A 19,696-nucleotide genomic window follows, 5' to 3' on the forward strand; every position below is an offset into this window, starting at 1 on the left:
ATGGCAGCAGCCGGGAGGTTTTCTGCCATGTTTGCTGGAGTGCTCCTTGCAATCATTTTACTGCCAGGTGAGACTTCAACCGACTGTGTCAAAATCACATGAAGGCAAAGCAGATATAGTGAACAGTTTGAGTGTTGTCCTTAGAATCCATGTTTTCTTCAGTTAGTCATTTGATATACATAAGAAATGCGATATTATTAAATGGAAGGACATGTTAGTCATTTGATATACATAAGAAATGTGATATTATTAAATGAAAGGACATGTATGCACTCCAACCTCAATCAAGTGAGGCATCTCAATACATATCAATCCAACAGTACCAAGTCCATAATATATTATGACATCCTGAGAGGGTACACTTGGCCTCTCCTAAGTCCTCCACTCTTGGGCCTCTCAGAATCAGCTGACTGCACTCTTTCCCCCCGAAGCCATTAACTTCTAAAGCAACCAACTGGTGGCACAGACGCGCGCCACACATTATGTTATATGTACAGGGCATTTTTCCCCTCTATTTTATTTTACAACCGAGCTGTAATGAGCACTGCCTTTGGGCACGTCGCCCAGTGCCCTTTGTAGTTTAACGGGTGCCACTTCCACATGGTCCCAAAATGTACATACCCCCCCCCCCCCCCCCCTCCCAATCTGTTCAAAGTGCCTGAAAGGAGGCAGCCTGTACATTAATGTGCAGTGCAGAACGCGAGCAGGTCTGTTTGGGGGCTGGGGGCCAGAGGAAATGCCTGCTGAAGCTCCTAGGGGGCTTATTAGTGGGATCAGCGGTTCTGTGATGTCACATCTGGTCCTTGACAGTGCCCGTTCTTACTGTTCTTTTTTAATGCCCCATATGTGCACAGACTATCTGCAGGCAGGACCAGGGGCAATTAAAGAGAAGGAAGAGGGTAAGAATAATTTGATTCATTTGTTATTGATCTGCAGCTTGTGCTATGCTTTCAGCACCTCTAATGGGAGGCTTCTATGACACTTCTGTTTAACAGCGTGTGTAGAAGTAATGTCTGTTGTTAGTGGTGCCACGTAAATCAGTAAAACTGACTTGAATGATCAAGAAACAAAGCATCTGTAAGGCTATCAGCACAACACTGCATAAGTGAAGAACACTTATTTCAATTCCTAATACATTCAAGTTTATTTAATCAATGTTTTTCTTGCAGATTCCTTACTGTATATCTGGCATCCATCCTGACTGTACTGTGCTTCTGTGTTGCAGGGCTAGCTGCTGAGGGGGCACAGGCCCGCCTCAGGAGGAGCGTGAGCCACTACAGAGCCCTGCCAGACTTCTGGGGCTGGTACAAGTACTACACAGAGACAAACAACCAGGAGGCAGTAAGTGGACTATAGGTGTATGCCATTCATAAACATAACCTGGGGATCTTCCATTTCAGCTATCTATAGGTGTATGCCATTCATAAACATAACCTGGGGATCTTCCATTTCAGCTATCTATAGGTGTATGCCATTCATAAACATAACCTGGGGATCTTCCATTTCAGCTCTAGCTTCTAGTCTGTTGTAATCATTCTCATGCTTTACATGACTCCACTAATGCCTTCCTACTCTGCCAGTTGTTCATGCAATGCATCTCTGTGGCTTTCTGCAGGTTGAGGACCTAGATCGGCTGTACTTGGCTTTCCTGCAGAACAAACACAGAAACGAGGAAGGCGCCTACAACCACTACCTGACCCACCTCAGCGAGATCTACAAGGCCTGTGCCAACTCTGACGACCCAGACTGCATCTCCGAGTCCACCAGCAAGCCCAAGGCCAAGTTCGTCATGCCCGTGCCCATCAGAGAGGCCAAGGTTCTGGTGTGCAACCCGTACATTGATCCCTACTGCCTCTTCCCGGCCGCACCCAAGGCCCCAGCGGCCGAGGCAGCGGCGGAGGAGGCCCCCGCCAAGGTTCCTGCCCCACTGCTGGCACCATTCCTGCCCCTGCCCTACAGGGCCCCGGTGGCGCCCGCGCCCGTGAAGACGCCGCTGGGCATGTTCTACTACGCCCCTCCCGTGGAGCCCTTCCTGACGGCCGAGCAGAAGGCCGAGCTGCTGAAGATCTGCAACCCGGACGACACGGAGTGCCTGCAGTACCACCTGCGCGCTGCCTACGGCTACAACCCCATGAACCCCGTGCCGTCCTACTCGGCACTCGGCTGCGACCCGGCCAAAAACCCCTACTGCTGGCCACGCCTGGTGCACAAGGCCCCCTCCGGCTTCTATCACCTCTACCCGACGTGCGACCCTGAGACCGACCCCTTCTGCGCCATGCCGGCCGCGCCACCTGCCGCCCTGACTGACGGGGACAACCCAGCCAGCGAGCAGGCCTGCCACCCGCTCTTCGACAAGGGCTGCAACCCGCTGACCGCCACCAAGCTGGCCAGCCTCACCAAGCCGGTCATGGAGTACATGCCTCAGGACGAGCCGGCCCCCGAGCCGCCCATAGTGTGCAACCGCCGCCTTGACCCCTCCTGCATCCTGGCCGCTGCCGCTGCCCTGAAGAGGCCGCCACCACCGCCCAGCCCACAGTTTCAGACGCGCCACCGCCTGGGCGTCCGCGGCAAGACCAAGGACGGACACGACTGCTTCATGTTCTACGACAAGGACTGCACCCCGCTGTCCTCCGCCGACAAAGAGAAAGCCAAAGAGAAAGCGGCCAAGCCCAAAGACGACTGCCACCCCTTTGACCCAAGCTGTGGGAAGTTTGCCGGGCTGCCATCCACCGGCAAAGCCCCCAGCGGCAAGGTCAAGAACGGCATCATCGAGCCTGACCCCGACTGTGACCCCGAGATGGACTTCAACTGCCGCCTGCGCCGCGCCGAGGAGCCCAATGACGCCCCTGCTCAGCCAGAGGAGGCTCCCGCCGACGCTCCCGCCGTGCCAGAGTACGTCATGCCACGGTTTGAAGACTTCCTGAAGGCACACATGAACCGCCATAACAAATAATGGGCTAGCAAACCAATAAAGCATACCAACCAGCTGGACAAAAGTGAGAACAGTGAAAGCAGTTGCAATACATGTCTCTCTTTCTTTTTCTTTATTTTCTTTTACACACACACCACACACACACACACACACACACACACACACACACACAGAGAGAGAGAGAGAGAGAGAGAGAGAGAGAGAGAGAGAGAGAGAGAGAGAGAAACAAACACACATACACTATAATAATAATAAATATAAACATATATTAATATAGTCAGAATTCAAAAGGAATTTGTATTGCATTGTATTACAATACAACTTTACTATTTGCTGTGAATGATACTGTAGGCTTCCTTTTGTAGGACAGCAATCTGACAATGTATGACAATGTGGATAAAATATTTCAGTGGTAAAAAGATATGTATTAAAGTATTTTCATTAGACTAGTGTACTTGAGCATAGTTCCATCTGTATTTGTCAATATACTTCCTGTGTTGTAAATTGTTGTATTTGTTAGATGTTTTTGTAGGCTTTTGTTCTTACTTTAAAATCCCTTTTTTAGAATGAGGGATATTTAATTGCCCATGACCTTCCCAAGGGATGCATTGCTTTTATATCATATGGTTTTGTATTTGTATTGTACAACTATAGTGTTGTTTACATTTTCTTTTTATCCATTCTAATAAACACTGAGAAGATGTTATATTTCTGTTTTCCATCTTAATAATTTAAGTTTGCTAATCAACTGAAACATAAATCTTAACTCTCTGGAACAGTGCGCACACTTACTAGTAAAACCACTGATAAAGACCGACCAAGGCAGGCAGAACGCATGCCAGGCATCTTAAGATCCCCATATTGACATGCTGGCATCTTCTCATAAACACAACAGAAATGAGTATGTATGGCTATCCATAGCTGCCAGTATATATGCATTGCTGCTTCAAATAGGACCATTCAATGAGGTGAGGGCCCACAGCATTCCACCTTGTTAGGATATACAGTAGTGTGAAGACAATTAATGGGTCCTCCTTTACTCAGTGCATTAGTGAAATAATTTGGCCTGTAAGCTATACCTCACCTCTCATTTGATTTATCAGCTGCGCTATGAGCCTAGTTCCTGCATAACTGCAATTATGGTCCATTAGATGCAGCCAGCTAAAAAAAACTATTCTCAGTACATTGGTCAGTGGTCAGCCTATGTTGTTTGTAGTTTTCAAAGTGTGCTCTGCGCTGCAAAATATAGTACATTAAATAGCTGAAACCATACATACACGGCGCCAGGCGCCTATAGCAACTGAGTTGCACCGAAAATTAACAAAATGCACATTGTGGTCGCATATACATTTTTAACAAGGCCAAATAGGTCTACCTCCTAACGCGAGCACGTAACCTTGGGTTTCACGAGTACCAATTACCTACAGCCGCTGGCAACATACGACCACTGGTTGCATTTTTTTAAGCGTCTAACGCACGTGAAGGTTGCTTGAGTAGTGCAGACATGCGTGCCTATAGTGGTTTAGGAGAAGTATGCAATAATTGCAGGTACTGCTGCCTTGTAAACCACGTATTCAATGTGTATCCAAGAGGAACAGAGCTGTGCTGACATGAGTGAGTGCCTAATATTCAGAAATGGGCCACAGGTTTCTGCCATGGAGAGCTGGAAGGCTTTCGCTCACTTTATGTCGGACTTGTAAGCACTACACTGAAAAAAAAACCGAAAAGAGAATATCAAGGGACAAGGATATTTTGCCTTTTAAAATGTAAGTGTCTCAGCCCCTGCCTCAGAGGGTTTTAGAGCTAAACTGAGCTACTGTTAACAATCTTCCCTCACCCATATCCAATAAATGGTTCCATTGTAAAAAAAAACTTGAGCTGATTGTGTTGGTGAGAGCACCTTGGAATATAAAACATTAATGAGGCAAACCAACTGATTTCACCAAAAGTATCCTGTATAGGCTACTGGTAAAAATAATATTTGATATGATAGGTTATAAGATATTTATTCTCATCACTTTACACCAGGGGTCCCCAACCTTTTATGTACCATGGACCGGTTTGATTCCTAGTTTTTTTTCACGGACCGGCGGGTGGGGGGGTGGAGGGGTTATGGGGGGTTTCAGGGGTTCCATGTTCCATGTTCCATATGTGTTGTGCATGCATTATTTGAAAATAACTAGCTCCAGTTATGTATGAACAGTGAAGGTAACGATCTCTTGTGAAAAACGTGAACTTGAAGAAGTGAAAATTGAACATTATGAACTATGAATATTGAACAACTTGAAGCTACATCTATAAGTGTAAACATGCTTAACAAAATGGGAACAAAACATGGGAACTAAACAGGCTTGGAATTTCACCATTCTGGGGGCAAGGCCACTTGGCCTTCAGTTGGGCATATTTGGTGGGGGGCACAAAGGCCACATGTCAGGGCACCAAGGCCAAAGTTAACTATACAGTAGTAGGCTATAAAAAGTATCAAAGTTGTATTTAGCCTATTCACTGCAGTAGACCTGCATCACTGTATGAAACTTTACAAAAACATGAAACATGACATATTACATAGAACTGTAAATCATCTGACCATCTAATATTTACAGATATCTAGGCTATATATAACATTTATTTTATATTTGGCCTGTTATGAAATCATGTATTGAACAATTTAAGCACAGCTCAGCTTTAAGAAACTCAAATAGCCTAGATGCATGCTTAGCATTTTGTGATCATTAAGGCTACTTTCACAAACTCTTAGTCAGCTGTCCTCTGATTTACCAATATCTAGGCGATATTTGTAACATTTATTTTGTATTTGGCCCGTTATGAAATCATGTGGAACAATTTAAACACATTGTAAAACTTAAAGCCCAAATTTGGAGACATCCATGTATGTCGAACTTTACTGCAAATTCAAAACTGGATTACTCTGGAACGGCTAACTGTACAGAAGACTGCTCTACACCTTTGTGTTCGGTAAGGTCTCCTGTTTATTCTGATATATGGTTTGTCATGTGTTAAAAGAAGGGTTCGTAAAGTATTCCACCCAGATGAATGGGTAGGGAGATCATGGGACGCAAAACCTTCAGTAATGTATGATTAAATTGAATTATATTAGGCCTATTTACTTTTCTTGCGAACCGTTCAACACAGCAATTATCGGCTAACATCGTTTAAAAGCTGAGAAAAAGCTCTTTCATGTGATACTTGTGATGTCTGTGTGATGAATAGGCTACTTCGCAAGTAGTTCACTGAGAATGGGTGAATTTGGACGCACTTTCTTTCTTGGCTGTCACTTTCTCCACTGCGTAAAAGACTAAATTAATTCGCGCTGTGAATGCTAAGATTATTTTGACAGGCCACAGGCTAAATAAAAATCGCTATTAGTAGGACGCAAAGCAGAATATTGAAAGAAGGGGGCACCAAGGCCACCGTGGCCTGTAAACCTCTGATTTTCAAAGGGGCCTCACGGCCAACGCAAGGGGCTACGACGGCCATGGCCGTGGTGGCCTCCGTGAAATTCCTACCCTGGAACTAAACGTGCATTAGGAATATAATCAGTGGAAGCCCTGCTTGTTTCCCTGCAACAAGAAGGTTACATCTGGGGGTGATGGAAGACAGTGACACCCTCAGTGTGTTTGAAATGTCCAGTCGATTGTGCAATTTGGTCTTAGTTGCAGTCATTGGCGAAAACCCGGCCTCGCATAGATATGTGGTGGGAAACGTTTTCAGCGCTTTTACGGCTATCTCGGGATATTCTGCTTTGGTTTTGATCCAAAAACCCGCCAGAGAGGTTTCCTTATACACACTCTTGAGACCACCGGCACCGTCATTTGCAATTTCGATCAACTGCTCTTCCTCCTGCTGACAAGTTAGGACTATTCGGGATATTGACAAATGGGTTGCGGACCCACTCATTGGTTTGCCGTGGATCTTTGGAGGATGGTAACGCTCAAACTCATTTGAAAGCGCAACAAGGTGATCGCGCACCAGCTGCGAGAGAAAGGGCCCTGCCTCAGTCTCTCCCAAAACCCCCACTACTGTTTGGAACATATCAAATACACCCCGGTCCACTCGTCGTCCCCACAAATCAAATGCAGCGACTTTATCTGCCATTTTAAAGTCATTCTCCCCTGGAGTGACAGGTTGAGGTCATTAAGCAACCCGAATATGTCACACAGGTAAGCGAGTTTTGACACCCAGTCCTCATCACTAAAATGTGCAGCTAACGGTGACTTTTTTCTGTAAGAAATCTCTGCAGCGGCTCTCGCAACTCAAACACTCTGGCCAGTGACCTGCTAAAGATGCTTGTTTTTTGTTGCTCATTCTAGCAGTTTAGCTAACTTCGTGTGACACTACCGTTCTCCAAGAACTGATCAAGTGAAGTGAGCTGACCTGAGGCTGCAGCGCTGAAGGCAATATGTAAAAGTCTTGAAGGTGGGACAGACAGACGTAAGAAAATAGACCTTGCAAAATGCAAACATGTGTGCAATCAAACAACTTCATATAGGCCTATGCCATGTAAAAACGTGACATTATTGCGAATTAAATTTAGTTTAGTTTGCATGCATTTTTTTTTTAAACTCATGTCGTAGGCTACGGCCCGGTTAGGAATCTCCTGCGGCCCGGTGGTTGCGGGGACCGCTGCTTTACACTATCAATGAATTACTCTATGCTCTCTTTTTTTCAGATCATGCCACATATGGTTGTACTTTTTATAGGTGTCCTTAAGCTTTATGTCAAAATAGAACTTTGCTGAATTAAGAATAAAGTCAGGGTTAGATAATAGTGAGAGACACATGGAAATATGCATGTGCATGAAAATCACATAGTATTAATAATAACTTATGTGCATTGTGATAAGGTCACAAACTCTAGAGTTTAGCATGTAAAACTATATCCTTAAAAATCTGAAAATGCTATACAAACAAAATCCTGTATAATGATGAAAGCATCTCTGTAACTGTACAGTGAAAGTATATATTGCTCATGGTCCTTTTAATACTGGACAATATTACTAGGTAATTGGGTCATAATTTCTCTCTTTTACCTGGTTACTGGGTTATAACGTTTTGGTAGTTACCTTAATATATCCTGGAGTCATTACCCATTAATGCAAAATAGTTTCATGGTAATAATGAAAGTATTTCTAAGTAATTGATTCCTAATTAATCTGTAGTTACCATCCTTTTACCTATGTTAGTTACCATGTAATTTATTGATATTACCATATTGTTACTGGGTAAATACCTAGTTATTAGGGGACTGTAAAAGAAAGCGTTACCAATTGAACATTTTGTAAGGAATTTTGAAGCTGGGCCTAGGGCCTATTTAGGGTGTGCAATTGCTCATGGTCCTTTTAATGTCAGTACTAAGGTCCCTTCATTGACTGCAGCACTGTGGCGTAGAGACATCCACAGTGTTCTGATTTTGTGACTGAGTTGTAATTTACCATTTTACTGACTTTTGCTGTCAAGTAAGTGCATCTGAAAAGGTCTCTCTCTCTCTACAGCTGATAATAAAACATATGACTTTAGGCTTTACAGTACAAGTGACATCTAAAAATATGCACGACTGCTAAATGTTTGTCACAGATGACAGAGCTCATAATATCACCCTATTGAAGTGATCTCCACACTTGTCATAATGGGCTAAGAATAGTCGATCATTTGTGTAGGCATTAGGCAGTATGTATAGGCTGATGCAAATATACAGCACAGGGACAAATACAATACAGAACCGGAGGCCTAGTTATTTCAAAAGCTTGTAAAAGTTGCATTGTTCACATGACAGATGGCTTAGTGGGAACAATCTCAGATGTTGCCCACACTTAGAAACAGTTACGGGAAAATGGCAGCCATTGCTGAAAACACGAAACGTTTCATCAGCATCATCTCTCCCAATTAGTGTTGAATACTTTATCAGTGTGGCACCAAACGAGTGGTGTGTCTTTCTATGCCCGTTTCACTGCTGCTGATATAGACCACCCTACTGTCCCTGGCGGACTGTGGGGAGACTTGGCATTCAGCTTTAGTCAGCATTAAGAACATTTTGTGCTGACTTCACCCCCCATGGTCCGGGCACCCCACGAGACCACTAGAATATCATTAGCTTGATCAAAAAGGGCTATGAATGCTAATAAGGGTAAACATATCGTCTGGATAAGCAAACTGAAATTAGCAATGTATATATTCATCAATTCAGCATCGCTGCAAAGTAGTCTGTGGCAAGGAAATAGCAAGTTTGCATCTGTTCTGTTTTATTTAAAATGTTACTGGCTTGTTTAAATACAAATGTTTTGGCTTTAAAATATGTATTTTTTCTTTTTTCTTTGTTTTCCAGAGGAAGTTTTTGGTCAGCAGGTAATCAGCCTGAAGCAAAGTAAATGTTTTCATGGTTCTGCTTGTCTGACCAGTCTGACGAGAGGTACAGTGTTTCAGAAAGGAACAGAGCCCCTCCCTCTGTGCAAACATCTCCTCCACTCCTATGTGCTCGTTTTAGAAATCCATACTGTATTGGCTGTTACTTGTCAAACATCCTTACGCTCCCAATGAGAAATGCAGGAGCATGTTCTCTCCAGGTTTGAGGGCAATACTGTTTGAGTTATTGAGCAAACTACAGTCGATAGACTTTAGCCTTACAGTGCAAAGGCATACTGCACTGCTGTAGTGCCCTGGGAAGGGCAGGAGCTGAAAAGCTCATTAGAGGGGTGTCTCAAACCCCTCACTCTCTCTCTTTATCTTTGTCATCCACGTCTCACACTCGTTCTGTTCTGTTTCTTTTTCCTTGTTACTCTCTTACTGTACGAATGGTGTTCAGAGCTGAAGGGAACAGGGGCTCTGTGTGAACTTTCCTGTGCTATTTCGAGGCCTGAGATAACAGTGGCAGGAGCACAGGGGGGCTCAGTGGAGGCGGCGCACTGTCATCTCGTCAGTCAAGGCAAGACAATGACATTTGCGGAGGATTTAAGTGTCTGGCTCAAGAGTGCCCAGAGGTCAAGCCTTGGTTGCGGCAGTGGCAGCGAAGTCGAGGCGAGAAAGCTGTGAGGGGCCGCAACACATGCGTGACACAACTGTGCAAGGTCACACCCTTCCAGCTCTTTTAGAAATAGCAACACAACAGCCTTCTCTCTCTCTCTCTCTCTCTCTCTCTCTCAGTGTGTGTGTGTGTGTGTGTGTGTGCGTCTTGAGCTTGAGTAGCGCTACACAGCACTCCTCCATCATCTGTCGGCTGAAGTGTGTTTTCCTTGCCCTTTTTCCACATTCATTTTCCACACTAAGGAGCCTCAGTGGACGTCTTAAGCCACAACGCCCTCACCTCATCAGGCAGCAGTATGCAGTGACCAGGGGGCCGTGTTGTGATGTGTACTTAGACGGCATAAACACGGAAACCTGCATGGTTCTGCTGATCCTCGCTAGCGTGTGCACTGAACCCTCCCAACCTAAGTGGGCCCAGTGGGACTTGAATGCTGGAATAAGGCCTTGGAAGAGATGCTCTGTGCCACTCAAGAGATTCTCTCTTTTTTCCACATAAACACAGCCATGAGCTCCCATTGATTTGCTTCTATTTGGACAGGTGAGGCTGCTCAAAAAGCTTGCAATACCATCTTAAACATCTTTTATCTGCCACATGTCAATGACGACCCCATATGAATATGAAATGGTGTTGCTACATCATTGCTACATACTGAGAAGTGTTATTTTCATTCAGTGTTGTGTATCTTCTTACCTTAGATATTACTTTACCAGAACCACATCACACAAGTGTTGAACATCATCGTTGCTGTGTCTGTGGGGGGTCTTTGAAAACTGTCATCATCCAAAGTTAAGTATTTGACCAAGGAGCTCCAGCTGGGAGGTATAATCATGGAGAATCACTCTTTTGGAGTAGAATTAAAATCAGAAGATTAGGTTTGTCACTGAAGAAAAAAGCTTATGTTCTGCCTTCTCTGTATTTTCTATTGAGCTATTGGTGTGCAAATTAAATTTAAAGTGATGCACCAAAAGGAATGAAAGATGAAATCTGGGAAGGCTGACGTGTCATTAAACTGTATTATTTAGAGTAAACAAGACAGGAACAGATTCTTCCTATTTAACAAACATATAAAAACCACTCATACAGACATACTAAGAGTATTAAGCACATTCATTTCAAATATCAAAAAATATTGCTCACTTTGGGGCCTGGTGTGGTCTAAACATCAGCAGGGGATTCATTATTTCTGACTTGTTTTATAGCCTTATAACTTAAGAGGTGTCCGATGAAAGACAAATGTGTAGACAGACTCAGACTGAGCTTGGCAGGCCTTATCACGGCGGGGGTATTTATTTAGTGAGCACTATCGCTTTGGGAGCGCAACGCCATCCGGAGTGAAAGACAAGTGTTGAGCATGACTCAATGCTCTCTGCGCTCGGGGTTGGGGGAGGGTCAGCCAAACTAAGCTCTCTCAATTATTCAGGGCAGTTGGCATGACGGAATTCTACCAATCACAGCATCACCGGCCTGACAGCCCGAGTTCTTAGATGACTGTGTGCCAGATCTAACGGAAAAGCAAGTAGAGGGAAATTGTTTGAATACTGTGTTGAGCATGGCTGATGGGATGAAATACTGACATGGTTTAAATAACTGATATCTTCAATGGGCATTTACTTGTGTGGCACTGTAAATATGAGACAAAAATGTACAGTAAACTGTAATCATGTTTGCCAGTATGCTTGCTCATATACACAATGTACATCTTCAAAGACACATGTAGATGTGGGAATGAAGATATCAGTAAAAGCCTCTTTCATGAAACTGTGTAGTGTTTATTGTGTATAATCTTGAAATAGTAATTCATTATTATCCAAGTGGTGATTACCTTTAATCACTAGAGCCCAAGTGGCAAATGTTTTGATTTGATTCGTTTGGTCACTGGGTCATCCATCAGTGAAGGAGGGAATAATTGAGGTGAGAACAAAGTAAGCCATTAACACAAAAACACAATCTTCTCACAGGACTCTCTGAGGAGAGATTCCTGATGAAAGTGTCCCCATTTTGGTCTTGAATCCAAAACACATTCTGCAAGTTGCCACATTCTGAGATTGCCAAAATGAAAATATTCTCATGGGAGAAGGCCATGGGAGTGACTGTAAATTGTCTGTTGTGAGTGTGAAATAGACTGAACTCTAATATGAGAAAGATCTCGTCATTGTATTGTATGTGTTTATCCTTAGACTCCGTTTCATCAATTGGAATACACCTCCAGTCTTGTAGTGGTTATAAGGACAAATTAATTACAGCTGTGATAACAAAACACTTTTTCAAATAAAAACCTTCCAAAGTTTAAAATGTTGTGCTTTGCAGTCACTTCACAGTGAAATCTGTTGATGTACAATCTCCAGAAATGAGCATTTTTCTTGAGGCTTCGTTATGAGCATCCACCTACCTAGATAAGCCAATAAGCACAGCAAGGCTAAATATTGATCTGATATTGAGAGTAGACACATTTATTTTCAGGTTAGTGAGAGGGCTTCGGCGAGTCTTTCAGTCAAAGTGCAGCACAACGTCTGCTTGATGAACCCTCAATAATTGAACACATTATTCCACCTGATTTTTGAAATCCCACCCACTTGTGAGAATTACATGCCATGCAGAACAGGGATTCAATTATAAATAAGTATATAGTATAAGTATATATACTCTTTTGATCCCGTGAGGGAAATTTGGTCTCTGCCTTTATCCCAAGCACACACTAATCCCAGCGCAGTGAGCTGCCTGCATCAACAGCGGCGCTCAGGGAGCAGTGAGGGGTTAGGTGCAGTGCTCAAGGGCACTTCAGCCGTTCCTACTGGTCGGGGTTCGAACCGGCAACCCTCTGGTTACAAGTCCGAAGTGCTAACCAGTAGGCCACAGCTGCCCAACAACCTGGTCCTTTCCCAAGAATTTGAAATAGTCCAAATAAACAATCCTATATGCTTCATCTTTTAAGTGAGTAAGACCTACTGCTGCATGGTTCCCCGCTAAGAGCGACTATCTTGCCCACTAGCTGTGGCATAAAACATATTTACAAGACAGGGACTCAAACACAGGAGGGAAAGCATGTGGAGAAATCATCTAGTGGGATCAGTTTTAGAATGCCAAATGTTTCGCCTCAAATGAGCATAACGTTACATTCTGGGAAATGTCAGACCAAACTCCCACACCCACACAGAGTAAATGTGTGAAAGAGCTCAAGCAGGTAAATTCATACCACCGACTGTTTTTTAGGCTAATTCACACAAATTACACATTCTTGATTCTTTTGAAAGACAAAATTGCCTTCTATGCCAGTTTCCGTGGAAACTGAAAGAGCAAGCAGAGGAAAGGATAGTGGATGAGAGAAGAAGACTATGAAAGGAGGGAGAGAGATGGTTTGTCATGTGAGGCTACCCTGCACTATCTGGGTGGGGGTGTGAGCTACTTGAACTTGGCTTTACAAGACTAAGGAAAGCATTATGTCATATACTGTTAAAAAGAGCCATAACAATCAATGTGCAGAGATGTGGTATTGACTTGTCACCATAATCCTGATCATGAAAGTTAAAAGTAAAAGCAGTCATGACCATACAACACTGTCATAAAGCTGTCATAGCACATACAATTATGACATATGTCATAACAATTTCCTGTAATGGTAACACGATGACACTGTAAAGCATTTTGGACATCAGCTGTTTATAACATGCCTTGAGAGGCTGGGTTCTCATGGGTTATCAAACATCTTATCCCACTTTCCTGTCCACACTTTGTTTCTTTGCATATGTTTTGCTGAATTGACATGTTTGTTCTTGTGGATGATGAGAGTGCCACAATCCATAGCCTACAACAACGTCGCATGAAAGACAAGGTAGCACATTTGCTGTCTATTCGAAGTTTAGGTTTGCTCAAAAGTATTTAGCCTACCGCGTGCATGCGAGGGTTCTTAAAACCTGAAATTTGCAGTGAATAGAAAATGATCGTTTGTTCTTTAAGGTGGGAAAATTCGATCAGTCCGGTAGCTCTGTAAGCGACATCCAGTGTAGCATCCCAGCTGCACACGCATGCTTCAGCGTGGAGAACTTTAAAAGATCGGACAAATCTTCGGTCACATGATACGGTCAGTAGCAGCGTTTGCGGGAGAGAAAGTCGGCTCTTTCTATTCAATTCAGCACCGGTTTAGTCCACATTTCGTCCCCTTAGCTCTTTAAAACGGACATCCCTCATCCACACGGTGAGTACTGTCTGTGCCGTTGCATTTCTCTTGCGTTCCTCTTTTCCTGTTTTGTTTCCAGATTCCAAATGAATATAGGCTCTGCTTTTTGAATATTTTTCTTCAAATATGAGATGTAGGCTACCCTTAAGGCGGGTTTTGGAGACAGTCGTACATGTGCGCGCTATCGTAGGCTATTCCATTTTTGACAAACCTTACATTATGTTGTCGTTTTTGTTTTCTGCCTGCTTTTGGTTATCCCCTCTCTGCGGCGCTGACCAGTTGAAAAGCTGACTTTTGTCCTCTTTAGTAGAATAAATCCCATAGTTGGATATTTTCTTATTTTACAGTCGAGGTATGCTATTTCCTGTTTTACAAGCCTTGATAGACCTTTCGTGTGCAACACCACTCAGTCTTATGAGTTTGAGTTATCGCATGTATTTTGGAGTTGGACAGATTAATTAGCCAGTATTTGATCCTTCCTGCAAGTTCGTCAGCTTCTTTAAAATCGATAAAATGAAACCAAATGGTAAGCAGTGAAAGGGGTTAACCATATGAATATCATAGAATCATATGAATGTATGGACAAAAGCTGCCAAACACTACACCAGCATGTGCATGTGGGTTGTCTTGGAGTAAGAACCCTACGGCGAGAGTCAGAAGATATGTCAGTGAAAAGGACAACTCTTCAATACAGTTTTGCTTTTAGGACACCATGACCTGACGCTGACACTGACACATGTTGTGTTGGACATCCTGACCTGACACATCTTTTGTGCATTTGTGGAAAGATTCACCAACCCCAGTCTCTCCCTTGAACAGACGCACACACACACACACTCACACACACACACACACACACACAGAGAGAGAGAGAGAGAGAGAGAGAGAGAGAGAGAGATACCTCAGCTACCATGTGGAGATAATTTCCCATCATACATACCTTGAGTGGGCTCTCACTCTCTGTCTGACAGTCTTTTTTGAGTGTTTGTTTTTGTGTGCGGGAATGTGTGAGGAGGAATGTAAATAAGAAATATGTGCTCTACAGAATCACAGGAATGCCAGCAGGAGACAGAGAAAGCACCCAATTTCTCCATTTAGTTACAGGAACATTGGCAATTAGGCTTCACACCAAAAGCACTTTACGTTCGTGCAATCCTTCATGACTGGGCTCTATTGTGTTTTGATTACTATAGACCATGGAGAGAATCACTTTTAATGTAGACTGAAGAGGAGGCAAATGAGTGGAAATGGCACTTGCCGCCAGCCACTGTTCAGATGTGCTAGCAGTGTTCCTCAAACCCCACTAATGTATGAAGCCTGGGGGTCTCTGATTCTTGCTATTACCTTCCATGATGAAGACATTGTATCCAATGGAGCCTTATAGCCTGCTCATCTTTCTGGAAGCATGCTTTATGTTTCTTGAAAGGTTTGTGGCCTGCGTAGGTTATTGGTTTAAGTAACCTTGTAATAGCCTTACAATTGAAGTAATCAGAATTTGTTGGGGGTATTGGGATTTTGTAGTGCAGGAATTTGACCTCAGAACCTTGGACAGAGGCATTAGCCGCTGCATGGTCACAAAGGGAGGATTTATTTCAGGACCATGGACAAATGCCAGTGGTTCTAAACAACCTGGGAAAGCCTCCTTCCTGCCTTTATTGATTCACCGTGGTCCGTGGGTCCATGCCTGGCATCACCATCAGTGTGTCTGTCCTTTGCCACCTATAAAGTCTGTTGCATGATGTAATCTGTTCCTCTCAGCTTGAGCAACCTGATTACTGGCTATTTTTGGTACAACTGTGTGCAGGGAAATGTCAGCTTGCTGCTATGTGCATTTGTGAAGTATGTTGTATGTTATGGGTTGGAAGTGTAGTTTTGAAGAGATACTACTGTCACAGAAGTAGTATTTCACTCACCGTAGGCTGTAGAAGCCTGATCATATTATATATCATAATTCTGCTGTTTTTAATCAGCATCTGGGGAATTGGTAGATAAGTATGAATATGAAATAGTGTTTTCAAATTGGAAGAACATGGATATGTTCTGAGTTTGTTTTAACATGCTTGTTTTCATTATATATTTGTGTAGTATAGACTAACATTAGATCTGGCACAGGAGCTCAGACATGAAGTCAGACACAGGAGGCATAGGGCCCTTTTGGATTAGAGATAGAGTTTAATTTTCTCTTTTTATTTGTGTGGCTTGCGGTGTTAGACCAGAAGCAGATAAGCACTGGTTGAGCACATGTTAATATCTCAAACGCAACTCAATTAACTCCCCATTTATAACCCCTGTCAGGTTTGTTCGTTTGAAGCACCATCTGTGTGTTGTTTGGTAGATGACTGGCATTTGAAAGGCCTTATATCTCCCCATTTTCTTTTATTTTATCCAACTCATTAGTCTCTCTCTCTCTCTCTCTCTCTCTCTCACACACACACACACACACACACACACACACACACACAAACACACACACACACACACACACACACACACACACACACACACACACACACACACACACACACACACACACACACACTTCGGTACTGGTAACCAGGTTAGGTACAGATTAGAAACATCTGTTGTTACAGTGTGATCCTGTTATGGGTGGCAGAAGTGAGCAACAGAAGTAATGAAGTTCTCCAGAGGATTTATTTACCTGTAGGAGACTTATTCATTTAGCTGATTACAAGCTCTCTCAATATTTCAGCACATGTTCCACGTCATGCTCTTAAGACGAGAATGGGCCAAGATAAGGAGGACTGAGGTTCTCATCATACCCAAGTGCGTGATGCTTCTTTCCTCATTACACATGGACACACCCACTATCAGCACACACAAGCAGGATCCCAGGCAAAGTCGGCGCTATTGTCCCTGGAGTCACACGGTTTTGCAGAGTGGAGGATTGCGGTGTGAGATTCTGAGTCAAGACTGACATATGAGAATGTGCAAGGTCATTAGCCTCACACAGGTTTTGTGTTTCTGTGGAGAAGTTTGCCAAGTTACCTTGGATGTGCTCTGTAGTTTATTTCAAAGGAAGAGAGTAGACTAAAAACAACACTGAAATGCAGAAGAGAGTAAAAGATACTGATTGACTTGATTTTTTAGGCTAGCCACACTTATCTCATACCCTCACATAGTATACGTCTACAGCTAAGCACTTTAAAAAGGGTTCTATGTGACAGTGTGTGTTCAAGAACATGCTGTACATGTATGTCTCTCACACCATGTCTGTCTTATGTATTTGTTTCACTATAGAAGCTCTTGCACTAACTTGCTCAATCAAATGGTTTATGGAATTACCATCATGTCGTTATTACATTTGTTATTAACCCAGGTTGTTTGATAAACCTCTATGGTTTACTGATGTAAAGGTCTATCAAGGGATCTCTGTTTACTCATGTCCCCAGGCCCAGTTTCACCGACTCATTCTCACTTCTGGACACGACTCTGTCCAGACGTTATTCATATTCTCGCTGCCCGAGAGTCATTTCGGCTGTATTATTTTCAGCTTTGTCCTCCTCCTTACGAGTGGGGTGTAGGTTTTCTGGGCTGTGGAGTAATGGGTGTATTAATATGATGTGGGAGCCCAGTGCGGTGGCTCTGCTGAGCTGGGCTGGTGATGTATAGGCGTTGGCACAGCTCTTCCTGTTTCGGAGCGGTCTCCAGCACAACCGTTATAAATTGAACCGCCCATCCTCAGCCGGGGCCATATTTATAGTTGCTGTCTGCAGCGCGTGTGTGAGCCTGTGTGCGAGAGAGAGAAAATGCTGGTATTGATGGCCTAGTGCAGTAGCTACAAACAAGAATTCCACAGTTCCATACGATACCTTTTGGTTTTACTGAAACTGAAAAAAAAACACTGTAAAGGCCTCTTGCTCATGCAATAATGCTGTGTTGCCAGCCATGCTGAATGTGGGTTTTTAATATAAAAACCTCTATGGTTTACTGATGTAAAGGTCTATTAAGGGATCTCTATTTACTCATTTCCCCAGGCCCAGTTTCACCGACTCATTGAAGCCTGCTCCAGAAATCTGAGGCCGTGGAGCCTCTAGGCGCATATCCCACGAGAGCCTCACCAAGTCAGCTTTTCCCACACCCGCGTCAGCCGCGAGTCATGTCATGCAGTGAGTCATGTCATGCAGCGAGTCATGTCATGCAGCGAGTCATGTTTATGGATGAACTCTCGTCAGGAGTGGAACCAGATGGGCAGATGGAGACAGGGATGATGTGAGGAGTAGAGTATAGGGCAGCGGTGACAGGGATGATGTGAGGAGTTGAGTATAAGGCAGCGGTGACAGGTGTGTGGGAACTGCGCTCCATGTTAGAGCCTGAGCCAGTGGAATAGGCCTCAGGCCTAAAATACACTGTTGCTCATTAAGCAAAGCTCTGTAAACTACGACTAAAATGTAATATTGGAGACGGGGGAAAAGCATTACTGCACTGAAAAAGCATTACCACTCTGAAATGTGATTGATTGAAAAAAGCATCAATACAGTGCGGATTGAGCATGTTATCTGAGCTCTTTTTATGATCCTTATGGATCACACAGTGCCCAGGAGAAATGGAGGGATCTATGAAAACGCCCCCCTCACCACATCCTGCAGCATTACTTCAAATCATGTGTGGATACTGTTTTTTAGAATTGATTTAGATTCAGTTTTATTTAGTATAATTTGTATTTTGAAATTACTTTTCTCTTGTATTTTGTATATTTAGTATATTCTTTATCTTCTACAGTCCTTATTGCTTAGTTGTGTTTTTTATATTATATACTTTTAATTACTTTTTCTGCTGTTATTGAATGTGTGTGTGTGTTGTCTATATGCTACTGTGACCTTGAATTTCCCCTAGAGATCAATAAAGTATATCTATCTATCTATCTATCTAATCGTATGTCAAGGTGCACTTTAGGCAAGCGAAACCAGTGGACAAATTTCAGTGACACTCCAAAGAAGTCTTGTAAACCTACAAGTATGTAAAAGCCTCCTAACATTTACAGAGTATCTAACATTTAAGGTACTCTTGAACTTTGACCTGTACCCTGGCATGGCGAAGCCCGCTGCAGCAACTCTGGCCTCACCCTGTATCCAACCCTTATGGTTGCAGTGCCACGAACACTATGTCAAAGGTGCCTCGTGATGTTTTTTTTCTTCTTTTCTGCTGATCATGAAAGAAGAAGCCCAGCCTGGAGTGGAGGCTGCTCTAAAGTGCTTACTGTGCTCACGCCTCTGTGTACACAGTGCAAGGATACTGACAGTACAAGTACAAAGCTTCTGACAGCTGCTGAGACGGACGGCGCAGAAACGCACGGCACAGAAATGTGTGAACACCAATAGAATTCTTTTGTGTGATCCTGAGGAAAGAAAAAAGCAGCCTTAAGAAAGCAGTAGCCCTGTGAGTGCTGGCTGACCACAAAGAAAAATATTGGACTTTTTCAAGACGTGCAAACACCCCCCCCCCCCCCCCCCCCCCGCCCATGTGCAGCAGTGAAGTGAGTGTGAATGCACTGAACCTGAGGAACAGAATGCTCACATTCATGCTTTGCCTTG

At 43.6% G+C, this 19,696-nt stretch overlaps 1 protein-coding gene across 1 annotated transcript; it reads left to right on the plus strand.

Moving 5' to 3' along the window:
- Positions 1-2,953, plus strand: and2 (actinodin2). Its single transcript, XM_076293320.1, has 4 exons — positions 1-67; positions 855-899; positions 1,226-1,341; positions 1,616-2,953. Exons 1-4 carry the CDS (start codon positions 1-3, stop codon positions 2,951-2,953), a joined length of 1,566 nt encoding a protein of 521 aa, XP_076149435.1.
- The last annotated feature ends 16,743 nt before the right edge of the window (positions 2,954-19,696 follow it).

Source organism: Alosa pseudoharengus, unplaced genomic scaffold (assembly GCF_046254945.1).
Source record: "Alosa pseudoharengus isolate Yale_2024_CS ecotype anadromous, Long Island Sound unplaced genomic scaffold, YU_APseudo_1.1 YU_APseudo_1.1_scf_2, whole genome shotgun sequence".
Taxonomy (NCBI): Eukaryota; Metazoa; Chordata; class Actinopteri; order Clupeiformes; family Clupeidae; genus Alosa; species Alosa pseudoharengus.